Genomic DNA, 26,731 nt, shown 5'->3' on the forward strand with positions numbered 1-26,731 from the left:
ATGTGAAAGATTACAGGAGGGCTGCCAGTGAGACTTTTAAAGACAGAATGATCCCTTCAGACCTCGGAGTCTGCAACTATCTTTGAAAGAAAACAGTGAAGACAGCACTGGCAAAAGAGAGCGAAGGTCATTCTCTCACCCACAACACTAAATCCACAAAGGCTTTTTTAATGGTGAGAACTCACATGCCATGAAAGGGCAGTGCTGTCCTTCACAAAGCTAACTGAAAACTTTTTCCATAACAAAGTCGTTTGGCCAGCAGAATGATCACCGCTGATTCTTTTGCAAAACAACGTAACTCTGCTCTGATGTTTTCACATTTTATTGAAAACAATCGTTGATTTTTCACACACTATTGTATTAATGATTACTTACAATAAACATACCATGATAATAATCAACTTTCAACACATCACAGCACCATAAAACCCACCGAAATCTGCAAACAATGATTTTAAATATTTGGATTTATATTCATGTATATATTTATATTCTCATTAGGATGAGGATTTTGACATATAAAATTAGTACATGATCAATTTGATAAATGAGTATACATATAATTAAAGAGTAGAATAAAGCACCAACCAGGGAAACATTTCATCACACTGTTTCCCAAAAAATGACACAGCATAAGCAGACTAAGAATTGCCAAATGTAGTGGGCCAGAGGAAATCCTTAAAACAATTTGGCACATCCAGTTCACTTATAAACAAAACACTCATTGTTTATTGTTGTTGAGTTTTCCTTCAGATTACTGTAATCCAGTGTGCACATGTGCAGGGTGGGAGCAAAAGCCCTGGGAGTGTGTTTGTGTGCTTCCAAATGTGGATGTATCTTGCAGCATAAAGTAGTTGGGAAGCTGCCAGAGGAACAGTGAGTGAAGAAGAAGAGGAAGGAGGCAGAGGTGCTACATACTTCACTGCACGCTCTCTGCCTACACACCGGGATGGAGCATCTGACTGAAGTATGCCTGTCGTCTTCTTGTCTCTTGATCAAGCTGCTCTTTGAGAGTCAGCATCTATGGAAAACAAAGAAATAAGGGAATTAAAAGGTGCATTACCAAAAAAAAATCCACATATAAGTTTACTGTACAATAGGGAACAGCTGTTATACCTGTTCCTCCAGGCCTCTGACCCTCTGCCGATGAGCCTTCTCCCTTGTCTCTAAGGCTAGCTCTGCTTGGAGCTGACAGTCTCTCAGTCGATCTGTCTCCAAATCCAATTCCTGGTGATGACGGGCTGTCACCTCCAGGAGGCGCTGTGCATGTGAGTGCTCCAACTGAGAGATGTGAGCCTGAAGACAGTGAGCATGAGTTTAAAAATAAAGTATAAGAAAGATAACGGCCTACCTGTTAAATCTTTGGACACTGTGGAAACAGGTTTTTTTAATGGTGAAAACAACAAAAATTCTGCAAATTCTTCAAACACTACAGACGCAGAGGTGTATTGTTATCTAGTCTTTCATGCATGTAAGTGCACTCACTGACATGACATTTATGAAGAGAATCTAGATAATTAATAAAAATAATTAAAACATTCCATTTTCATTTCTGCCTTATCCATTTGAGACTTTGTTTTTATTGTCTTTATTTGATAGTGATCACTGGAGACAGACATTGGGTGTAGGCATGCAGCAAAGGGCCCAGGGTGGAACTATACCTGGACTCCTGATATAAGAACTTAAGGGGATTAAATACGAGCTAGATATCCATATATCTAATTACTACTCCAGCCCCACCTCTCACCTGCAGTGACAGCACCATGTCCTGCTTTTCAGCCAGGTCCTGCTCCTGGCTGTGGACTGTCTGCTCCAACTGCTCTCTCTCTCTGGCTACAGATGCTGCCTCCTCCTCCTTCCTCAGCCTCTCCATCTCCACCTGACAACAGCAAGGGTGACATAATGTTGAACGACTTTACCATGATTGTTTTGCACTCATGTGCCTTCCTGTGATGTGTGTAGCAGAAACCAAATACAGAGCCTCTTGGTTCTCAGAGTCCACCTACATGTTTCCATCACTTCAGGGTCACTCAGTTTCACCATAGAAAACTAAGCAAATATTACTTAACTGCAGAATAATAAAACAGCAAATTATTCAAATCATTCCAGTGAGCATTAATACTGCTGCTCATTTATGTGTCTTAATGCTACGGCAACTGCATGTCTTCACTCAGTCCAGAATGTGGCAGCAAGGCTTCTGACCTGCGCTAAAATCATATTACTTCAGTCCTGGCTGCTTTCGTACAAAGGCTTCCAGCAGTTGTAGAACTGACTTTAAGATGCTTTAATTGCATTTAAAGCCAATTGTGGTTTGGCTCTGCTGTTCTTTTCACATCTTTTACCTCATATTCAGCACATTTCTTTAGGCCTGTTAGCCAAAAGCAGTTCACTGTTTTAGTGTCCAGCGAGCCACTTAGCTTTATGCCATTAAGAAACACTGCTGAACTGTATCAGAGCAATTCATAAAAAAAAACTGTATGTAAAATGTCTTCTATATATATCGCTGTACATTCATTGATTTTTTGGTATAGTGCCGGTAATAAGCCACCTCACCTTCTCCAGAGTCTTTCTAAGAGTAGACTTGTCTTTACCAAGTCGTGTGAGCACCTTTTCCATCTCTGCTCTCTCTCCCTGTAGCTTCTGCAGAGAGCTCTGGAGGTTGGTGAACTTTTCTTGAAGTTCTTCCTTCTCTCTCTGCAGCTGCTGGAAGGTTTGCATTTCAGCCTCCTGTTGTTGTTTCAGGCTCTGGGACACAGTCAATCAACCATACGTCAAAATGAAGCCTCAAAGGTTTTTTGTTTTTTTCTTACAGTGTAGGAGTGTGACTCACCTCCCTCAGCGTTCTGCTATGTTTCTCCAGCTCAGAAATTCTAAGCTCTGAGTCCTCCTGGGCTCTTTGAAGGTTCTGGCTCTGCTCTTTCAGTGTGTGATTTAGCCTCTTACTCTCTGAAAGGGCATCTCGTGTTTTATCCAGACGATCCTATGGGCACACGCATGTTGAATTACAATGACCCAAACAATCTCTTTTTCAGGTCTTGATATTCTGTTGCAAGCTGAATGATTTCTGGACTTTAATTGCAATGAGCCAGCAGCTTTTGAGAAATTACATTACCCTTAAGGTGCAGTCCACACTAAAACCACTGTATGAGCTTGCCTAAGGATTTTATTGCTCCATTCTTTGGGCCTTTCCAGGAGAAAGGCAGCAGCAAATATAAATAAAAAATCCACAGCCTGGAGCTGTACAGGGTACACAGCTACACTCTAAATCAAATTAATCTATGTTGTATGAGGCATATTATAGTTTAATACAGAGTGAAGGCATAATTTGTTTCATGCAACATAAGAAATGTCTTCAAATAAATTTCCCCCTACTGCTCCGACAGCATGTGCTCTGCTGAGTAGTGAGTGTAACCAGGTGACAGCCTGTACCTGCAGCAGCCTGCGGTCCTGCTCACTGGCAGTCAGAGCTTTCTGCAGCTGTGTGATCTGCTCCTCCAGGGATCCAGCGTTGGACCTGTTGTCGCTGAGGGTGTTTGTCAGCTTGTGAATCTGCTGTCTGAGCTGGCTTTCATGCTGTTCAGCTCGAGTCAGTGAAATGGCCAGCCTCTCCTCACTGATTCTCAGTGCTGCGCACTGGTCTTCACTCTCACTCAGTTTCCTTCTTAGGTCTGTCAGTCTCTCCTGCAGGGCCCCCACCTCTGCTTCCAGCTCTGCTGCCCTCAGTTGGGCCCTCTGTAGCTCACCCTCAAGGGTGCGCTGGGAGAGCTCCAGGCGGCTCACCCTGCTTTCTGCTGTCTCCAAAGACTCTTTTAGCTTCCGCTGTTCTGCATTTAGACAAGATTCTAACCCCTGCATGACTTCCAATTTATCCTATGGAGAGGTTGGGACAGGACAGCCTCAATCTCACAGCACATGCTGCACAGCATTTCTTTCAATATTTCTTTAGCATTTAGCTTTTACATACCTGCAGTGCCTTGGACTCAGTCTGAGCAGCTTGCAGACTAGTCCTGAGTTGAGCTACCTCGTCCTCCAGGCCTCTCTTCTCCCTCTCTGTACGATACGCTGCTTCTTCCTGTAAGGAAAGGGAGGTTTTTGCCTTGTGCAATTGTTCTGCCATCTCTTGCGTTCCTGAAAGAGCAAAAAATAAAAAAGTCATTTACCTGTATGGAAATAAAACACTTCTCTGTACATGTGAATAACTGTATGTGTATAAGATTCACTGGCTTTTGACCTTCCTCTGTTTGCTTCAGGGATCTCTGCAGTTGTAGCAGCTGGGTGGCTGATTTTTCCTGGTTGCCTTTGAGTTCTGTTACATGTTGACTTTGACTGACAATCTGAGCCTTGGCTTCATCCTGAAGGCAAAAAAAACATTTTTTTACAAAAATCAGAGTTTGAGCCAATATTTACTCATTAAATCTTGCGAGCATACCCTTTCTCTTTGTGCATCCCTCAGGTCCTGCTGGAATTCCTGTAGGGCTGCGTGGACCAATTCCACATTCAGCTCATTCTCTTCACCTTGACACATGGACAACACAGATCCTCCTGTCACACCCTCCCCCCCTGAGCAGAGACCACACTTACATATTCATATAATTACTTTATAAGCAGCAGGATATTCTCTCACAAAGTGTCATACCTTTCACCTGCATGTGCCTTCTCCAGGGAGATGGAGACCGTCTTTGTGACCCAGGTTTGTCTGCACGTCTTGTGCGATTGATACCAACAGTGTGGCGCAGAGCTGAATAAAGCCCTGCTAGCTTGAGCTCCAGGTTCCTGCATTTGGCATCACTCTGGCCCAGCTGCTCTTCCAGACCCCGGGCCTTGTTTTCAGTGAGTCCCATCTGCATGGAGAGTTCCTTGACCTGGCTCCTGGCATCCTCAAGCGCTGCCTCCAGCTGGGCAGTGGTATCTCTATGTTTGTGGTCACACTGCTGCTGGTAAGCCTCTTTTTCCTGCAGCAGTTCTTGGTTCTGCTGCATCGCTTTCTCAAGTTCCATCACACGACACTGCAGACCGGTGGCCTGTGTCAGAGAACAAATTTGTTTTACTGCGTGTTCTTCTGTTTTCTGTTAGACCAAATTATAATTTAACAATTTAACAATTCAGTAGACAGACTCTCGTAGGATATGGTCTTTGTAAATCATGTGTGTTGAGGTGACAAGCTCGTCCTTTTTACTAATAAGAAAAAATGTGTATTAGGCAAAATTTCACAGCAGACAAGTAGCATGTGATTACTGGCATATATTACTGCATTTAGCCAGCAAATAGATACACTAACCAGGCTACTAACATTCAATATTAACTCTCCATCCATATATTTTCCTACGATGGGGACACCCAGACCTCCCTCTACCTGGTCACTTCATCAGGCTTATTCAAGGGGATTCCAAGGTCAAGCTCAGAGACATAATCCCTTCACCGTGTCCTGGGTCTGCCTCAGGTCCTCCTCTTAATTGGACATGCTCAGAACACATCACACGGAAAGAGCATCCTCTTCCTGAACCACCTCAACTGGCTCTGTGAATTGGCCAGTAAATTGCGAGCCTTGCTTAGTGGCTCAGCTCTTTTTTTCACTGGAGCTACGTTGCTGCTGATGCCGCCCCAGTCCGCCTATTGATCTTCCACTCCCTTTTTTGAGGTATTTGAACTCCTCCACCTGAAGCAATAACTCGTCCCCAACCCGGAGAGGACATTTTCCATTCCTTTTCCAGCTTAGAACCATGGGCTCCAACAATGAGTAACTGATTTATATGCAGAAAACATAGATTCATTTCCCAACTCAAAGAGTTAAGAAATGTTAAGTAATTAGGTGTTGTTAAGCTAACGTTTTCAAGTAGACTCAGCTTAACCCATCACTGCTACAGTAGAATGTACAGTGTGTTATGGTTCACCTCTGGGTCTCTGCATGAATATGATAAGAATTCTTCAAGTATGTAAGCCAAGAGGGAATGTTTGCTGTAGCACGTTGTTAACAGACTAATACCTGAAGGCTTTCTACCTCATTTAGCGCAGCTTCCCTGCCAGCCTCACACTCCAGCACTCTCTGCTTGAGAGTAAAAGCCTCGCGCCGTGCTTCCTCCTCCCTCTGCTCCTCCTGACATACCCGGGCTTGCAGCTCTCGCAGTTCCTGTTTTTGCCTGCTGTTCTCGCCTTCGAGGACCTTTACCTGTTCACATTAACATAGCAAAACGTACTTGAAGGTCATTTTTGAAAATAAATCAGCTGGAAACCAGCAACCTAAATAAACTTGTTACCTGCCTGCGCAGCTCCTGCAGCTCTCTGCGTGCCTGCAGATGAGACTTCTCTAGTTCCCTCATACTACTCCTTAGGGTGGTTGCCTCTTGGTGTATTGAGCTCCGACATTCCTCTAAGACGACCACTTTATTCTCTTTCTCCTCCACAGCTCGTCTCAAGCTAATTACAGAAGATGTTAAAAATGTTAAAAAGAGCAGATTAATGTGAAATCATCTGGCCCGTGTACAGCGGTACCTGGAGTTTTCACTCTCTGCTTTCTTGATGACAGCTCTGAGCTCCTGGTTAGAGACTTGTATTGCTTCTTTGTCTCTGGTCTCATCACCCAACTGTCTTCTCAGGTCCAGTGCTTCTTTTCGTAGCTGGTCTCGCTCCTGTGCGCAACCTTGAAGCTCTCTGTGAGCCTCAATCAGTTCTCTTTGGCCTTTAATAAGTCCATCCTCTGCCTCCTGCAGCTGCCGTCGAAGGCCCTCTAACTTCACAGAGAATTAATCATATGGCATATCAATGAGGGTAAATTAGGAGGTCTTATGGATGGACAATAAACAGCAACAAAACCAATTTCAACAACACAGTATTGTGACCTTATTTTGGACTGGACCTGTACCAGTATCTGGTTAGAAATCCCTACATCATACTGTAACACTGACTTTGGATCAGATAATGCATTAGGGCTTCATTGTTTGAAAGTTAAATCTCAACTTTTACTATTTTAAGTGCGATGTGCATAATCTCAAGATACTCTATGACCTATATTCTGTTTTATGGCAACATGTTTTGTGAAGCAGGAGAAGTAGGGAGGCATGTGCTTATCTGGGCATGGATAAGAGCCTGTTGGGCCCGTAGCCAGGTGCTGTCTCTCCCTATCTCCTCTTTGCAGCACGCAGTGTTAGGAATCCACAGAGAGCAGCATGATAAACAGCAGCCCCCCGTGAATTGGTGGGGGAGAAGGAGAGACAGGAGGAGAAGAGGGAGGATGAGGAGCAGGATGAGGAGGAGGGAGAGTGTTATGTTTAGAGGCCACACAAGATGGTTCCTTTTCATAAACTCTAATGTGAGAAAAAACAAGCTAGTGCTGATCTGGCCAATTATACTTTATTTTATCTGATTTTTTTGGGGTGGGGAGTGGAGGAGAAGGGCAGAGAATATGAGGGCAGCAGTGTTGTGTTATGTGGATGGGAGAGGGGGACTGGAGTCCCAGTGGAGCCAGCCTCTCGCTGCTGCAAGGGAGAAAATAAACACTCCCCCAGTGGCTTATTTACACAAGGGGTTAACTCAAACTTTGATTTCATATTATGGTACCAGGGACCGTATCCTCCCCTCTCTCATTCTCCCTCTTTCTTGCCTTCTTTTTCTTTCATGATTTCGTGTTTTTTGTTGCACATTCTAGCTCCTACTTTCTAACTATCTGACATGAGAGGCCTGAGATGAGGAAGTAAGGTAAGTAAGTAAGGGGTGGAAGCCAAATATGAAAGTGTTGCTGAAGTCTGACTTGATATATGGTAGGGAGGACTGACCAAACCTCAAAACTCCTCAGCTCAGGCTCCACACCTCCTCATTCACTATGCTTTGACGACACTAAGGAGACAGCACGAAGACAGGATGACCCTAATTTCTATTTTTTATTAAAACCAAAAAGACCCACACAGATAAACAAACCCCTCTTCCAGAGAATCCAGGCTTTTAAATCAAGACATGGTTGAGGCCCTTACAACTCTGCCTTTACAACTTAATGAGGTGAGTGTGAGCTTGTTATTTCACTAAAACGCCCAGCGACCCGATGCCTCAAGTCCTGACCTCAAGCAACCCCAAGAGATGAGATTTACAACTCTCATTTGGCTCAGAGCGGTATGTCACTAGGCCAAAATTATAGCCCGTAATTGCACTTCTATGTTTATATTAAGGTCAACAGATCTAAATTTTCCTTCAGTGGACTTGACAGGAAAAGAACACAGAAAATGAGAGCTGAGTAGGAGTTTTGAGAAGGGACGCTACAGCACCTCTCCATGTAGGATTTGGCCCTGCGCACTCCGCACCTGATCGCACCCTGATGCTAGTAAAGCTCTTTGACACTGGCCAATGTCAACACAGGCCTATGGTAAATGGCCCTGCCTCACAGTAGTACTAATTGGTGCAAACTCTCCCTCACAGCAGAAGCAGATCAGAGGTCTCCAACCCTTTGCCAAGCCAAACAAGCCTGCGATTCCCCATCCATTTCTGTGAGCCTTCTACCTTTGCCATCTACTGAGTGACATCCACTCTATATATTCTATGGTTTGTCAAATAGTTCTGTATGAATCATCATGTAGTCCCACTGAAGCAACAAGCATAATGTTTATGTTGAAAAGAAATGCTGAAAAAACAGGTGAGGATTTGAAAGGTCCTGACCTCCTGTTGAGTGTGTTCTCTCTGTTGGTTCAGCTCTCTGATCTCTTCAGTTAGACTGCTTTCTGCTCTCTGATGGCAGTTCACAGACTCCTCAAACTGACTCTGCAAGTTGTGCAGCTCAGTTTGAAGAACAGCCATTGCATTCTGAAACACAAGATACACTTTGGTTATTTAAAATACACGCTAGAGCCAGGATAACTATGCAATGTGTACCTTATCTTGCTCTTGTTTGCTGAGCGCCTCCCTCTGCTTGCGTTCCATCTCCATGTCTGCTGTGGCCAGGTCCTGTCGTAAGGATGCTAGCTTCTCTGTGAGTGTGGCCTTCTCTGCCTCCTTCTGAGACAGAGCCTGGTCACAACAGAATGTGTGGTCGGAATATGTACACATACACTTTAGGTTTTTGGACATACAGGACCTCATCATGATTAGATAAATGTCCACACTGTAGGTCCCAGGAATGAACATGCTTTACAATGAAGACTACCCTAAATACTCATACTAATACTAATAAAACAAGTCAACAACAATTTGAGACCAAATATGTGAAGTACACCTCACACACCTGCTGCTTCTCACTCTCGGCCTGTAGGAGGCTTTGACTGAAGTCCTGCTGCAGCCTGGCCATTTCGTCCTGCACCTGCTGCAGCTCCTTCTGGCTGAACACACGCAGCTCCTCACACTGTGTGCGCAGCTGCTCCTCGGCCTGCTCCCGCTGAGCCATCAGCGCCGCACAGTGCTGCTCCTGTCAACCAGTGAAGACAGACACTCAATTCTAGTGAGATAGCAGCAAAATCATATTTTCTGTTTGGTTTAAAGTCACTAGAACCATCCCACTCTACATTTTGCTGCCGTTCGGCTTCCAGCTGCTCTCTGTGAATCTGCTCTCTGTGGTTCAGGGTCAGCAGGGCATTCTTCTCCACTTGAGCCAGCTTCTCCTCCAATTTACTCCGCTCTTGTTTAGCTTGTAAAAAGTGGCGCTCAGCATCCACCCTCATCTGGGCAGCATCACCTGGACAGATAAATGTACCCAAGTCAATAAACAGAACAAACAGATGACGGACCAAAGTAGTTTATTTATGCTTATGTATGCTCCTCCATGTGTTTACATGGAACATGCTAGTTTAACACCACTTATCTGATCCATGTGTGCATTGGTCAGACACTGGTCAGCTGAGAAAGCAGCTCCAGTGTGCTGCAGCCCAGCTGTTGCAGAGCTCACAGCTGAAATATGGATCTCTAGTGGGCTGCTGGAAAGGCTTCATGGCCAGAGGGTTTGGCACAGAAAAGAGTAGGGTCTCTGAGGGAGCGGGCTACTCACGCGTCAAGGCCTCGTTAGCCACGAACAATCCGCGCCTCTCCCCCTCCAACCTGGTGCACTCGGCCTCCAGAGACGAGGCAAGCTCCTGGCTCTCGAACAGAGCTGTCTCCAGGGACTCCTTCTCAGCTCTGAAACAGAGCCGCAAAGAGGTTTGAGCTCTGAAAAAAGACCTTTGAATCTCTAGGTGTAGGAGGTCATAAAACCCAATAAACCATCACGAGCATAGTTTCCAAATAAAAACATGTTACCAAAAGACTCTTGTTACCTTAAACTGTACTTAAGAGAGTAAAAATATGCGTAAAAAGTCACAGAGTGGATACACACTTGTGGCACTTGTATTAAGCAAACACACACAGACGCACAAGGTTAGCTTTTAATGACTTATATTCATTCGGAACCTCTAAAATGTGATTTTACTGTCATTTATGCTGAATGCAACTGCTGAAAACAAACTGGGAAATAAATACCAAACTCAGCTCCCAAACATTTCAGAGGTCAGACCACACAAACAAATACGCACAGACATACACAGACACAGACCTCAGTGCAACCAGCTCCTGCGTGAGACCACAGGCCTTTCGGTCAGCAGCATTTAGCTTAACATCCAGAGCTGCCTTGTCCTTGACCAGCTCCTCCCTGTCATGGGTAGCTCTCTTTAGGGCTGTGGTCTGTGTCTCAAGCTCCTTTCTGCACGCACACAGCTCCTCTGTCACAGTCTGCATCTGCCTTTTGACCTGGAGAAAGGCAAACAAAAGCAGACACACTTTTCTAACATAAACACTTCATAACAGAATTATGACAAACAATTTTTATAAGAATGAGAGCAGCCAGGAGTGAGAATGAATCATCCAGTCTTTACATTTTACTAAAGCATTTGCTGTACTAATATTGAACCCTACACACCCATCTTGAGGTTAGTTGAGTTAAACCAACTTTAAGTAGTTATTTAGTAGTACAGAAAATTCAGGGTCATGACCAATGCAATTTCTGAAGCAAAACAAAAATGAACAGCAGGATTATGACTCCTTCTGATTACCACCTAAATCACCATGACACACCACAGGACCTATGTCTAGCAATAAAAACAATGAGCTGGGAATATATTGATTGAGGATTCAGCATCTGGAGGTGCTGAGGAAAAGATTCCAGGGAAGTATCTTTTTGAAATTTGCTGAATTAAGAAGAAAATATACAACGGAAACATGATTAATTTGCATAAGCTTTAAGTCACATTAAGTAACTGAAAATTAAGTTTCATGGATAAAAAGGACAGTGAGTTAATTTTAGTGTGATTTAAAGAAACTGCTCAGCATTTCATGAAAAGGTTGGATGATTAACATCGTTCCAAAAGTTAAACTTTGGAAAAATCCAGGCTAGCTGTACTTTATAGCATCCAGTCTTCATGCTGGACTGTGCCAGTTGCTAACACATAATCACGCTATATATAACAGGCCTCAAAATGTCTAATATTTCACTGCAGCAGATTGTTTGAAGCAAAGATCACCGTAATTTGATTTTGGACCTAACGAAAATGAACTCACACCAACTAAATATTAACACACAACGTCGCTCAGTCTCTCCTTAGGTAAATATGAAAGTGGATGAATTACACCAATGTTATGATGTGAGTAGCGTCCAATAAGGGGATGAAACATGAGCTGAGTGAGGTGGAGGCTACTCCGGGGCTTGTTATATTCATGGCTGATTTATTTTTACAGATAAGCTATCTGAAAATGTTTGGATGGAATTTGTCAAATTGTTTAGCTTTATTATATTCTGACTCAGATCAACATAGATATCCCAGTTTCACACAGAACAGATAATAAAACAGGAAAAGATTCTTTTCATTCTTTAGGGGACTAAACAGGGAGATCTGGATCTGCTAAGAATGGGAATACTTCAGGTGTTAATTTATTGGTGTTTTCTCTAACCCCCCTTTGGATATTATGCGTCTATCTATCTTGTTCATGCAGATCCCCTGCTTGTTGCATCCCAAGTTACTCATTAAATACAAAGAGGGGCTCAAACTGCTCAATATCCCCTCCCAAAAAAATCATGGCAGATGTGCGCTGTACCTCCTATACACGTAATGTGACAACAAGATCCATGAACCCTCCCAAAGCTATTAATAACTTAATCAACATTGCTCTCCCATGTGGTGAGAGCAGGGAACAGTGTGAATGTCCAGAGGTCCCTGACCTGACAGTGCTTGTCCAGGGCCTGAGCTTTCTCCTTCTGAAGGAGGCTCAGCTCTGACTCTAGCTTCTGGCTGAGATCCCGTAAGTGGCTGTGTGAAATCTCCAAGGCTTGCTTGTCCACAAGCAGATCCATCATCTCCTTCTGTGCCTGGGCTGCATCCTCTCTGGCTGCTGCCCGCTCCACTTCAGCTTCTCGTCTACGCTCACCAAGCTCTGTCTTCTCTCCTTCTGTCTGGAAAGGAATATATTTCACTTCTGTTATGTCCGCTGCCTTGGATTCATGAGTCAGAGCAGGTGCACAGCTACTCACCTGCAGCAGAACTCGATTGAGCTCCACCTTGTCTTTGGCTAAACCTTCACTGAGGGCAGCCATTTTGGCAAGAGAATCTTTTAGAGCAGCCTCCTGATTTTGCAGTCTGGTAAGGGCCAACTCCTGTGCTGCGCACTGGGACTCCATCTACAGAGAGAGTCAATAACGTTACAAGGATATGAATGTTCAGGAGCTTTACAGAGCCAGTTAAAAAGTACCGTACGTTACTTTACCTTTGTGAGAGCCACAGCAAGACTTCCCTTGTCATCCTCCAGCACCTCCTTCTGCAGGGTGATTTGACTCAGAGCCTCCTTCGCTGTCACCAGTTCATGGCGTAGATCTGAGTACTTCCCTTCAAGCTCCTGCAGACCTCTCTCCCTGAAAGACAAAATGTATTACATATACATCTCTCTCACACACTCGATCTTTCAACATAATCTAGCTCCACTTTGAAAAATGTCAATGCCAAAGGCCAGAACACTAAGTGATTTTTTTTCCCCTAGATCGCATGTCCTGCCCCAATTCTCAGCTAATCAAATTTTTGAACAAAGAAACCCTGAACAAGAGAAAAAGTACACACAGTAATGCTATGTAAATGATTTACGTTTTCATCCAAATGTCATTTGTGTGCACTGCTGGCTGAAGAATGACATGTGGAATTGATCTGAATTCTAAACAAATGAAGCTTAAAAACAATTGTACTTGACAGAACATGCATTGTGTAATGGTCACTCTTTGTGCTCATGCTGTACCCTCTTTGGGCCTCTGTTCGCTGGCGTGCCAGCTGCATCTCCAAATCCTCCCTCTGTTGCCTCAGGAGGTCCCGTTGTCTCTGGAGTTCCAGTGAGGAGCTTCGCACCACCTCCAGCTCACCACGCTGAGAGTCCACCTCCTGCTGCAGCCCTGACAGTAGTTTCTCCAGGCTCCCTTTTTTACTGTACAACACAGTCAGCACATATATAATACATAATATAATTTTGTATTACAGCATGATATCTCTTCATATGGCAAATACCAAGGTCACAACACAGTAGAGACGAAGGATGAATGGATAGTACCTTGAGATGAGATCCAGTGAGCAGCGATATCTGTCGCTCTCTCTAAGGCTTTGGTCCAAAGCTTTTTTAGCCTCCTGACTCTCCCTCTTTTCCTCCTGGAGCTTGTGCTCTAACATCCTTCTCTCTGAGTCCCTCTCTTGTAGGTGATCACGCAGTGCTTTCACTTGTTCTAGAGCAGCATCCAAGCGAGCACGTAGGTCCTATGTAAGGGTTGGTGATTAAGTAGGTTAAGTGTTATTGCATTAAAGTGTGGAGAATATTGTGGGTTTTAACATGTTTACAAATGTTATACCTGTGTTTGTTTCTGGTGCATGAAGAGCACATTCTGTACAGCCATCAAGGTAGTGTTTCTTGAAGGAGACCGTCCACAGAGAGGGGAGGTGGACGCACTTTCAGAACCACCACTCTCACTCTCACTGCCAACCAACTGAAAATTAATTTGGGTTGGGAAAGGGATTAATGTTTTAATCTACTGAAAAACTAGCAGGAGCTTTAGACTTTGGCTTTGACCTTGTATATGTGGCATAAAGTCTTTTGGAGGGCTTGGATCTCTGTCTGGAGTACTTCCATCTCAGCTTTGTCCTCTGTTCTCCTCGTCTCCTGGGCAGGAAATTATTTAAGTGAGATAGAGCAAGTCTGACATACCCCAGACTGCAGCCCTCTAGACTAGGAAGTTTTGGACTTTATCAAGGCTAAGGTCCAGACCCCACCCAAGTTGCCCCTCTTAGCCACCCGTATATCTGACACCTCCCACTGTTGATTCCCGAGGTCCTACCATTCTGTCCAGACTGATTTGCATGGTGTTGAGGCTTGCGTCCTTCTCACTGCTCTGGCTTCGGAGGTGTTTCAATGTGTCTGAGAGTTCCAAGATTCTAGATGGACCAACAATCGTGGAAATTGACAGAGAACACACACACACACGCACACACACACAAAGTTCTCTGAGACTCTGAAAGAGAAGGCAAGATTGGCATGTTCACCTCCTACTAGATCATCAACACTATCATGTTCTGTGAATGCAATCATGGGATTAACAAAGACTTGATGAGATCAAAAGCAGCTTAGATCCAAAATACAAAAGCATAAGATTCCTGGGACCTTCTGATTGTGGAGCACAGGAGATGGTACAAAAGGCTTGATTCTTTTTTATTTAGACAAGAGCTCTAGTTCCCTGAAAATAATACGAACTTTATACAGTCTATAAAGTTCTGGGATTTCATGGAGGGGATTAAACTGGACTTTTCTTTCAGGCAAAAAGAATGTGATCAAATGATTCCACTACAGATGACCTCAAGCACAAGATTTTGATTTCAGTTTATGATGTGTACACAGTACAAACTGAATGGATCCTACAGGCCCTAGTAAAAAATAAGTTCCAATTTATTTGGAAAATGTATTAGCTTTTGATAGACTTGTATTAAACACATGTTCCTGTGTCTTTGGGGTGCACTTTCACCTCTTTATAAAAGATACAGATGGATAGATAAAAATTACTTTACCTGGAGTTCAATTCAACTTTCTCTGCATCCCAGCGAGCCTGAAGCTGCATGGCCTCCTTCAGTTTCTCCTTCAGCTGCCTCTCCAGTGTTAACATCTCCACACCACTACAGGTGCTTTCTTGTTTTACTCTGGCGTCTAAATTCATACAGGCAACATGTAGCTGCTGGCTGGCAGCGACGCACTCCCCACGCATATCAGACAAGGTTCTGTTGAAAAGAGTAGCAGCGAATACAGAACGCATTTAAGTTTGGAAAATGACATGCTGGTTTTTATTAAACACTTGTGAGGAAACTGTGTTTGCATTTGAAGGTGATGGATGTTTGTAGCTCTGAGTTTAGTCTTCAGGTTAAAGTTCAGCACGCCCTCTGCTGTCTAAGAGCAGAGCAAATTAACCTTCAATACAGTGGTTCAAACATAATAGATTTGGAGCCTTCCTCAATCCAAGAGCTCAAGCTAGGCCCTGATATATGATTTCCCCAGTGGGCACAGACACCTGAAGTCATCAGTCCCTGTGAGGAAACAATAAGCATGACCCTGTTGACCTCTCTCACTTTGATCCTTGGCTGACAGAGATGGATTCACCACAGTCATGCATGTGAGACACAGGAGAGGGGTGGGTTCTTGTGGAATCCTGAGTCGCCTGAGGGATTCTGGCAGTGCGCCACACTCACCTGTCAGTGAAAGTCCTTAGTTGCGTGAAAGTGCTCCGCAGGGAGGCAGCCTGGCGCCACAGTGCTCTGACACGAGCCTGTTCATGACCCAACCGGGAGGCACATGTCTGCAGGGACAGGCAGACAAGATGACTGGAGACTGGAGCATAGTGGTATAGGTCGCTTACAGCAACGTCACATTTTATTGTGATCCCAAACAGATGCAATACTGGAACTCCTGGATACTGGCACACATACAAATAATTGGATTTCCCTGAATCAACAGATGTAGCCCATTTACAGCACGGACGCCAGATTGTTTGCACAAAATTTTCCTTCCCCTCAGCAGTTGGAACGTTTTCACAGGAAACAACAACTCAAAAATCATAGCAATGAAATGAACAGGGAATGAGAATGAATTGACAAAACTGGCTATGAATGGAATTCCTACCCCATGTGAACTCAACAAGAGTTAAATTGCACAATCTATGTGCAGAAAGGGATGAACATGAGCTTCCCCTGTTGCCTTTCTGATTCAAGCACTTCATTTTGTGGCTTTCTCACCTCTTGCTCCCTGCGCAGACGGGTATCACACAATTCAGCATCTTCACAGGCCTTCCATAAGCTTTCTGTTAGCTCCTTGTTGATAGTGCTGGCGTGGTCCAGTTGTTCTCGCAGCATAGAGTTCACTTGGCTAAGACTGGCACACCTGGAGATAACAAGACTTATGACACAATGACAAACATCTGTCGAACACCTTCCTATAAATCCCATCACAGCGCCCACAAATACATTGTTTGTACATCACAGTGCTCAGATCCACCCTTGCCAACGGCACTTGCAGGGTGAACATGTGTGACAGTTTTATAATGTCTGTGTCAACTTAGGTTTAATTTCAACCAGATTTGCTTGTAGAGTCATTTACAAAATGTTTACATCATTCTCACACTCAACACACACCCTGTTTCAGTAAAGCACGGCATTTTATTTTGTTTGGTTATCTGTGTGAGACAGAACCAAACCCATGTTAGCAAATATGGGATGATACAGCATTTAGACATAATTAGGGATGTGGGGAACGGGGAGAAAGTAGTGCCAGCATGTAATTGATGGTTGTGGGCTTATCTCTACAATACACTTACATTACAAAGAGCTTAAGAAGATCAAGCTTTGTAACTGTAGTATTTTTAGACAGTAACTCCTTGGCAAAACTTCTACCATGGGTATTTCAAATAAAGCTCCATAACTGTATAAATCATAGGGCATTGAAATCTACCTCCAGAGGTTGGCCCACACATAATAAGGCATTATTAAAATGTTTTGGAGAACAGAGCCTGCTAATTTTCTCTGACAAATTGGATGCTGAGGTTATCTGCCAAAGGGCAGGTTCTGCCTTCTCCCTGCAGCAGATACAGGGAAAAACTGCAGCAAATCTCTGGTCCACACATTTCTCAGAAATATTTGCACATTCTGCGTTTCAACAAGAAACAGGGAAAGAAAACAGTAGCAAATTTCTAACAGGCTTATCCATAAATTTACTGTCGTGCCTCCGAATAGCATCCCCCGCTGATGTTGGGTTTCATATCCCTAGATTCTAAACTTTATGTGCTTTTTCCCTAATGTACATTACTCATGAATACAGATGCCGCACACCTTTCTTTATTGGCTGGATGAACAGCACTGCACAGTGCCAATCTCTCACCTTTTCTGCTCTTCTTCCAGCTGAGCAGACTGGTTCTGGACAGCCATGTTGAGATCCTGCTCTGCCCGCTGCTGACGCTCGGCTGAGTCCAGGTGTGCCTGCAGCTGAACAGACATTCATGCACATATACGCACAAGACCACTACTGGCATCCTGATAGCTCAATTTAATATTTATGAAACAACATAATTACAGTGTAAATCTGTACTCTAACCTCCCTGTGGAGGCTACAAAGTCAACAATAATATTTGAAGAAATTACGCTAGGTAGATTTACATAAAACTTATTCACAACATTTACAGTCCATCTGTGTGCTTGACATTGCTTTGTATTCCTGTACTATATTTATTAACTGCTCTTTTTATTGTGTGACTTTTGCCAGAATATTGTGCCCCCCAAAAACTAGACTCACCATCAACCTCATCTTTTCAGACTCTGAAGTCTTCTCCAACACCTGCTCTTCTAGTTCCCCACACCTCTTCTTGTACTGAAGAACCTAGCAAAAAAGAACATTTTATTTCAACATGAAAAAAATGCCTGAAGTGTGGATTCAAAGCTACCTTGGTCTGAAGCTTCTGGACAAGTTGAGCTTGTCTCTGCTGAGCTTCTTGATAGGCCTGCAGGTTTTGCCTATAGGCCTTCTCCTTATTCTGCATAGATACACTGTTCTGGTCTGAGTCCAATGCTGACTGCAACATCTAGAGCAGAAAAGAGTGACATGAAAAAAACAAGCTTTAGTGAGATTAATATATATAATTTACAGGTTTGTTTGACCAGTAAAATCATCATATTCAGTTTCATTGATAGTGTGTAAAAGAGACTTTGACAGTAATCCTGTCACTGATGTTTGTAGTGTGACTACTATATTGTAGTGTGCTCCCACTCCACTATACACATGACATGTGCAGAAAGATTTTAGATGAGTTAATAAAAAAGTGTATATGAGAATGAACAAAATTTTTTATAATTTATATAAAACGAACACTATTCTGTATCTGTTAATTGCTCAATACACACTTGAAAGATACAAATGCTAAAATTAAATCATAATATGTTCCCCTAGAGAGCAGCACTCACAGGGTAAGGGTTGAACAAACACTTGGCTTGACTTACAGATGGGATGAAGGAGGAGAACATTCATTTCAAGCTATGGAATGTCCAAGTACAGTGTTTGTATACTGGTGTTTATGCACACTGTATGTATCTAATGCATCTAAAAAACAGTGCTACAAATGTCCTGATCTATTTCATCATGGAAGTTCATTCTCTCCCTTATCTGAAATCCAAATGTCCTGTAACCTCTCAACCTCATACAACCCAACTCCCACTGCACCACCCACTCTCTATCCTGGTGCCAGACACCCTGTCCTCACTAATACAAACCACATGGCCCTAGAGCACTACAACACACTGCGTGCCTCCAGTTGCCCTTGCCGACTTCTCATTTAAAAAGAGAGGAAGAGAGTGAGGGAGCCCCCCCTCCCCTGCAACACACACCAAACCACCATCCAAGCCCTTCAAATCAACCCTGCGACCCACTCCCTACCTCCTCTCTTCTGTACCTCATCTCTTCTCTGGGTGCTTAATCTCTCCAGCAGGCTCACAGAGAGCCAAGACAATAGTCTCACTGTTCCACACTGGACCCAGTCACATTGCCACCATTATTAACACATTTTCAAATGCCCTTTTCAGACATTTATACTACAAACCATACTAACTGCCATCACACACTTGGCTCTGTGCTTTTGGTGTTTTTCTCTGCGGACCAGGAGAGCACAAAAACGTCTTTTTACTGCCCGTTGTTGAGGTGACAGCTTTAGGGACTGAGAAGGGAGGAACAACATGGGCGGAGTGTTTGAAACACACAGAACTGCAGCAGCTGTGTTTAAAGGGACTCCTGGAAACAGCTGTGAGTGGAGCATTAGTGATTATGCATCTTTCAAGTATTTTGGCACAACCGAAGCAATAACACTGACTTACTAACAAGACTGAAAGCCACAGCACACAACGTTTGCAGCACATAGGAACAACATTTGAAACCTTGTAAAGAGATCTAATATTGATGCACCGTAACTCATGTCAACAATTTAAAAGTAAATCAGACTCCCCCTAAAAAAACATATTTGGAAACTTAAGAAGCTTAATTATTCTCCACTGATGTGCCCCGAGGCACACTGTAAACACCAGGGGAAAAAACAAACCAACAAATCAAACCAAAACCAAACAACACTGCTCTAAGAACACTCATAGTGAGGGTGTGCTTGTCATTTCAGCTGGGGTTGCACTGGTATATTCTGGCTATGCACCAGCAGCTTGGCAGACTAATGGTTTATTGAATAGGTCTGTTTATGCATTGTTGCAGAAAACTGCAATGATCAATAGCACCATGTATAGATGCATAGCAATTTCACTAATTGATCATTAACACTGAATGTGAACAAAACTTTGTTTGCAAGCAAAAAGACACCTTTACTCGCACATATCTCCCAACATATCTGTGTGGTTAAAGGTGTAAACAGCCTGAAAAGTGCAGCTCTGGATGTTACACACACACTGTCATCAGCCGTCTGCAATAAAAGCTCTGTTGTTCAGTTCTATCAACAACTATCACAGCAGCAGATTGCACTCTTCATACCTTGCTGTGCACTCAATGACCAGGTGTCCCCGGCAACTCCTAAGGATCCCCGCCCTGCTCTGATGTGAAGGGTTGTTTGTGCTTTTTCATACATAGCTTCAGTGTGTGGGCTTCTTGCCAGCGCCTCGCCCCTACTCCACACACAACAGAGATGACGATTTTTTATAGTTTCTCCCCAGTCAGCTGTAAAGCAGGAGGCCAGGGGCTGCTCTGGATTAGCCATGCTCTGTGCAGAAAGTTCCCAAGAGGGCGCCATTACAATCTGGAGTGGAGACCCCCTCCTTCACAAAACTCTCACCATCTACTCCCTCACTCTGCTTGCATCATTAAATCTCACTGGCCACATCTCCAAGCGAGCTCAAACGCATTGTTCTTCACAACACACCAATATATTGGTGACTGCAAAGGCAAAAGAGAGAAGCTGGTAATCCCAGTCCTCCATCTGCCCTAACTCGGGGGCTTACAGGGCTTACTGGGGGCCCAGAAGTGTGCTTGCTAAACACCAGTGCTATTTATGATCTACTTCAGAGCACAATTACTCATGAGCAGTCTCCATGGCTCCGTAAAGTGAGCTGAGCCCGATCCCACTGTAGCCCACTTTTTTTAAGGTCATCTACTTCTGCAATAATGTTCAAAATGCAATTTATATAAAACAGCCTTTATGTCATGGTATGGTTTATGCCTCCATATGGAGGCTATGGGTCCTGCTTCTTTTTTTAATCTCAAGTATCTTTTTCTTGAGCCCTGCTTATAGTTCCAAAGTGTAAGACTTTTCAGGCTCTTAAAATGTGCTTCGAATTAGCTTTTTATATTTCTTGATATTTATGATTTGTGCCACTCCTTGCATTGTCTCTTTTGATAAATATTTCAAACAACATCAAGGGATATTCTTGCTTTGATTCATCTGCCAACAAGCAACAAGAGAATCATTTTCAAGGCCCTTGTAAAGGCTTTGGTGTTTGGGCCAAAAACTTGCTGCCTTGCTTATGTGGTAGATCAAACTCCAGTTCGTTCAGTTACCAAGTTATGATTAGAGTCTTCTCTCATGAGCGAATGCCACAACATTTGGAGTTCTGATAACTAACCAGCCACCCAGCTGTTGTTTGTGGTATTTCTCTCCAGAGACCTGTTTTTATATTGATTTTATTTTCAGGTACTGTACATTCAAACATTAGTCCACAACCTCAGTCAACTCTCCTCCCATCTCTGACTCACCCAGGCGACATCTGGCCGTGAGTGCTCAGTCCAGTCAGCATGTGAAGGGTTACAGCTGCAATCGTTTTCTCTGGCTTGGCCTGGGCCCAGAGGTTTAATAAAGGGAATTAATGGAGTGCACTATCTGTCAGATTCCTAAACACAGCTGGAGCGGATGTCCATCGCCCCCAAGCTGCCTAAAAACGTACTATCCTACTTGAACAACACCCCCCCATCACATTACCCCCTGAGTGCTGACTCTGTGAAAGAGCCCCAGCTGATTGTGAAAGCTGTTTATGTATCATCACTGACAGTAATTACACAATGTGGGATAACAAATGTGGAGAAAGAGGAGGAGGGGCTGCTGTGAGCTTGGTACAATAAACTGAACCTTTTGGACATAGGGACAGCTGCTGTGATCTGTGTACACCATACCAACAATACATCAACAACAACAACAACAACGATGCATCAACACAACATGGCCTACATGAATGAGAGCATCCACAGACATACTGTCAATACATGTTGTGTTCTTAGCTAGTTATGTAGCACTTAGCATAAATGACCCGCAGCAAGGACAATGCAACACAAAACCTCCATGTACTGTACATAGATCTGCTCAATCAGTTCAAGATGTCACATCTGATTAGACATTTTCTGACATGTGAAACTGAACTGAATGGTATCCTTAATGTTTGACTTTAAAGCCAGGTAACAGTAGAAGCCCGATGTCAGATGTTGAAAGGTTTAATGGAATACTTTCATCACAAAATCCCATATTCAGAGGGGCATACTTTCTCAGGGGAAGGCAATTAATTTTTACAATTTCTACTGATAGTTGAGAGTTGGACTGTTTGGCAGCATTCCATTCAAACTGGAGCCTAAATGAGTAAAGGTTGTACCAGCAGGAAAAACAAACTGGAAACAGAGTAGGGTAGCAGGGTAAAAGACGACAGTAACCCAATCCTTAAAAACAGACTTTATCTGCTCCAGCTATGTTGGATAGGGTCCTCGTGGAGAGACCCCGGGGATTTACAATCCCAGAGGGCACAGGCAAATGGCAGTTGGTGTCAGAAATCATTCAGTAAGAGTTATCTTTATCCAAGGACTGCCACACTGCAGTATTGTGCAGGCAGTTGCTGAGCGTTCAGGCAGTATGGTATGGATGTCCATGTCTGAGAAAATGCACACTGGCAGGGCTCCAAAATCAACACACAGGGTTCAGAATTCACCCCAACATGTTCTCCAACCTCCTGAGGCCATTCGACTCACAAACTGGGTCAAGGTTTATCCTGGTTCAGGTGCAATTTTCTGGGGTCACCAAAGATCAGGAAGAGTGACTTAACAGGGACACAGAGGGAGGCTTTCAGAGTCCAGGTGTGACTTCACCAGTGCTGCGTTAATAGACAGCTCAAAGGAACTCAAGAAAAGCCGGGGATTTAGGACTATGTATGTTTCAAACCTGTCACAGGCTCTGTGGTAGGTTGACCAGTGCTGACAGTATGACACTTTGACACCAGCTGAATTTGAGAAAGAACCCCTAGGATTTTGTAATTATATGTGGTATCATAGGGGACCATTTGTCCAACAGAAAACTACTTCAAAGAAAATTTTGTGAGTTGACTGAATATGCTATGAATATTTCTACCAGATAAACTGGAGGTTAATGCCATCCCTGAGTCTGTACATTAAAAATAGTGATATATATATGTGTTATTCTACAGTGTCAATCCCACAATATATGTTTTGTGTTAATAATTTGCCTCATGTTGACTCACTTATTGCCAGAAAAACCAACACAGACTTCATTGTCAATAAATGTGCTGTAGCCAAATGTTCAAAATAATATACAGAGAAGGTGCAATGATTTTAAAGCACAGACCGGAAAACCTTCTAAATAAATAAAATATGAATAATACATACAGATTAACAGTATATGAGTATGGTTGTAAAACAGACCGACACATAAAACAGACCCAAGTCTATCCATTTTCTTCAGTGATATGGCAGAGTGCTGTGTGATCTTAAAACTGCCTGTCTGAATGTTGTGTACATCTATTCGCCACATCCAAGGCAGTATACCTGGCTCCAGGGCACTGGTTAGCACAGTGCATTAACATCACATAAAAGCAAAGCTGCCAGACAATCATGCTGTTTTTGAAGGGGCAGAGCAGTAAACAGAAGACAGCAGCGAGTCACGACAGGAGTAATGAACCTCCTGACTTGTGAGACACTACTACTACTACTACTACTGTTGTTTTTTCTGCATGTTTAGTGCTTTTTTCACACATCTAAAAATAACAACAAAATAAATATGCTATTTATATCTTCTGAACTAATTAAGTTATATTTATAGCCTTGGTTAAAGCTCAGAGAGCAAAGCAAACAGTGTGAGTTCATCAGATTTAAGCAGCAGAATGAGCGCAGTGTAATCACTGTGGCTGCTTTGTGCACCGTGTAAAATGAGCTTTTTCTTAGACAGTCTCAAGGGAGGCAGCCAATGACCTTCACAACTTTCCCCCAAAACAGCAGCCACTACATGAAGAGGCAACCATGGGGGGGCAATGAAGGGAGACGCCGGTCCCCATGAGCACGGGGGTCTGAGTCTACCTGAGCAGACCACAAGGAACCCCTTCATGAAACCTCCCCCCCTCGCTTATTTACACGTATAAACACATAGACACATACACATGCACCCAGACACACCGTGCACAATGGATGCTTATACAGAACTTTCTCTAAGAAATAAAATGTAGTTAAGGTCTACAGCCAATATTTAAAATGTATTATTGATGTATGCGTCTAACAGTGAGTCCGTTTTTCCTACAGTACATGCAGATGTGTTTCAATCTTCATGCATGTTTGTTTACCCCCAAAGGGTTTTTCCTTGCAGAGTGGAGCAACACTTTAGTTTACTGCAGCCATATTCCATTTCAAATGCATGAAGCTTTCTGCAGTCAGTGTGGCTGACCTTCTTGATCTCATCTCCAAAAAAAACATATCTATCATACAGTATGTTTTATTTAGTATTTATTTTGATAAGATGTCGACATCGCATCCAGTACTCACTTGATATTTGCATATATATTTGATATAAGCAATTTCCCCCTGGGATCAATAAAGTATTTCTGATTCTGATATTACGTGTGCATCCATTTTGATTTTTGGTAGACATCTTAGTGTTTTTCCCTAATTATTATTACGAAACAAACATTAAAGTAACATGAACACAAAAAAAATCCAAAATGTAAATAACGTTCCACAGCTTGACCTTGACCTGAAAATGTGTTGCTACCTCATGTCAATCCTACCCTGTCTGTGAGACTGGTCTGTTTGACTAGCCGCTGGTCACGGTCCATCTGGCCTGGAGACAGCTGCTCCCTCAGGGCCCTGCTCTCCTCCAGCTCACTGACCTCAGAGCTCTCATCTGGGATTAGGAAATCAGATCATGCATACACAAGTGTCAGTCTTACCAAATGGGATATACTCTAATGATAACTGATATCTGGCAAGGCAGAGTTATTGTTTTGATTGGATTATTCAGCGCTTTTGTGTGGTCATTACAATTAAAACTCTCTTCTCTTACCAGCTGGCTGCTCAGCCAGGTTGCGGGTGACGATCTGGCGGATACAAGTGGAAACAGGCACAGGTGTGGCACCGTATTCATGTCCATCACCTTGAAGTGTCAGACTCCTGTCTCCTGAGCTGCCATCAGAGTGTAGCAGAGACTCCTCCAATTTCTGCAATGAAATCACAACACGTTTCTTACGAAGGGGTAACAGTTAAGACAGCAGTACAAGGAGTACTCATACTTACTTAAGTCATCTGTTCGAGAGCATGAAGCAGGCCAACTTTACTTGTTCCTTGTTCCTGTCTTTTCCCCACATAATTAGTTTACCCCATAGTCAACCATGGTTACTGATTACACACCTAAAGTAACTCAACATGTAGCCTAGTCTATAAAGTCCTTAGTAAATGTGTCAGGACTTGGATTCTGTTTCAGCTTGTCTTACTGTTTTTATGTTGTCCTCTTAGGTTTGGTCTCTGGGTTAACGTGTGTTCTGTTATTGTGTCATTATGTCTCATACTTCCTGTTTTACTTTGAAAGTCCTTGGTTGGTGTTTCCCCGTGTGTCCCTGTGAGTTTGATTCCCTTGTGTTTCTGGTGATTACCTGCTCCTCCCTAATGTGTGCCACCTGCGTCTCATTGTCTTCCCTGATCCTCTGTACATCTTGAGTGTCTTCCCTTCTCTCGGGGTCAGTGTGTTCTGTGTCTTCGTGGATTCATGCTGTTACTCTGTGCCTTGTCAGCCTCGCATGGTAAAACCTCGTCTGTTTGGAACCACCTTGAAATCCAAGCCATGAAGAACTTTTGTTCCTATCTTGAACTCTTAGTTAAGCCAAGCCTTGAAGAACCATTGTATTTTTTTTAATTAACTCCTTGATCAGGAATTATCTTTGTTTCTTGACTCCGCCTGGAGAAAATAAAGATTTTGTTCACTGTGAACCACTGTCCTGCACCTGTGTCCTCACCTCGCCGCTGAACCCTGACAAACTGTACACTACCGTTCAAAAGTGTGGGGTCACCAGGCCAGTCCTACAGCGTCTCTGATCAGCATAACAGTTCAGCTGTGCTAACATCATTTCACAGGAGGTTTTTAATCATCAATCAGCCTTTTTAACATGATCAGCTAACAGAATGTACCATAGGAGTGATGGCTGCTGTAACGGGCCTCTGTACCTTTGTATATATTGCATTAAACAGTCATTTACCACATTAACAATGTCTGGACTGTAGTCTGATTACTTTAATGTTATCTTCATTGAAAAAAAAAACGTTTTTTTAAAAAACATTTCCAAGTAATCCCAGACTTTTGAACTTTTGAAAAAAAGTACTTTTAAATGCAATAACTGCATGTAAAGACTGTAAATATGCGGTGAACAGTATTTTTATCATGCAGCGATAACTCTGTGTGGACCTCCGCCATCTTTACTCTAATTGCTTAATGTGCTGAAGCGTCTTGTGATAAAACGCGTCCTCAAAATGAGTCTAAATAAACGAGCGGACAACAGTGACTGACCTGAATCACAGCCTCCAGCCTGGGTGAGGGTCCCTCTGGTTCCCGTGGAGAACTCATTGCAGAACGGACCCAGCCTTTGATGGTTTGTAGCAGCACTGAGCGGTTAATGGGCTTCTTCTCTCTGAGCTTAGCTAGCTTTTATGCTAATAAACCTTTCGATGAAAAGTCTCAGATGTTTTGTCAAACTAAAAACCTCGCACGTCATACATGATCAAATCAAAGGAAAGAGACATGTGATGAGCTGAGTCAGTACCTGCGTGCAGAAAACCCTTTAAAGTTGGAAAAAAAAATCACAGACAGCATTTTAAAAGTCAGGAAACTTTATGAACGACTGCAGACACGTAGTACTACTATAGTCCTCGTCCCGGTTGTCATGGTGACCACGCGTTTCCGGGTTGTTGTCACAGAAACAGAATGCTGGCTTGGGTGTTTCCATGGCAGGAG

General features: G+C 43.3%; 1 protein-coding gene across 1 annotated transcript; it reads right to left on the reverse strand.

Annotated features, from left to right (window-relative positions):
- Window positions 1–669: 669 nt before the first annotated feature.
- Window positions 670–25,120, reverse strand: crocc2 (ciliary rootlet coiled-coil, rootletin family member 2). The gene is made up of 36 exons (XM_028403859.1): window positions 25,106–25,120; window positions 24,794–24,947; window positions 24,516–24,634; window positions 17,936–18,073; window positions 17,788–17,871; window positions 17,377–17,480; window positions 16,239–16,383; window positions 15,696–15,802; window positions 15,024–15,230; window positions 14,300–14,396; window positions 14,035–14,124; window positions 13,817–13,951; window positions 13,525–13,724; window positions 13,219–13,401; window positions 12,700–12,844; window positions 12,467–12,613; window positions 12,158–12,388; window positions 10,499–10,692; window positions 9,959–10,086; window positions 9,480–9,649; window positions 9,203–9,382; window positions 8,854–8,988; window positions 8,641–8,784; window positions 6,490–6,728; window positions 6,255–6,414; window positions 5,999–6,166; window positions 4,637–5,021; window positions 4,430–4,560; window positions 4,232–4,352; window positions 3,965–4,128; window positions 3,430–3,870; window positions 2,831–2,980; window positions 2,554–2,745; window positions 1,748–1,879; window positions 1,117–1,296; window positions 670–1,021 (listed from the first exon to the last, which is right to left on the reverse strand). The coding sequence occupies exons 1-36, from the start codon at window positions 25,118–25,120 to the stop codon at window positions 938–940; spliced, it is 5,799 nt and encodes a 1,932-aa protein (XP_028259660.1). The 3' UTR covers window positions 670–937.
- Between the last annotated feature and the right edge of the window lie 1,611 nt (window positions 25,121–26,731).

The sequence above is a fragment of the Parambassis ranga genome, chromosome 4, assembly GCF_900634625.1.
Source record: "Parambassis ranga chromosome 4, fParRan2.1, whole genome shotgun sequence".
Classification (NCBI taxonomy): domain Eukaryota; kingdom Metazoa; phylum Chordata; class Actinopteri; family Ambassidae; genus Parambassis; species Parambassis ranga.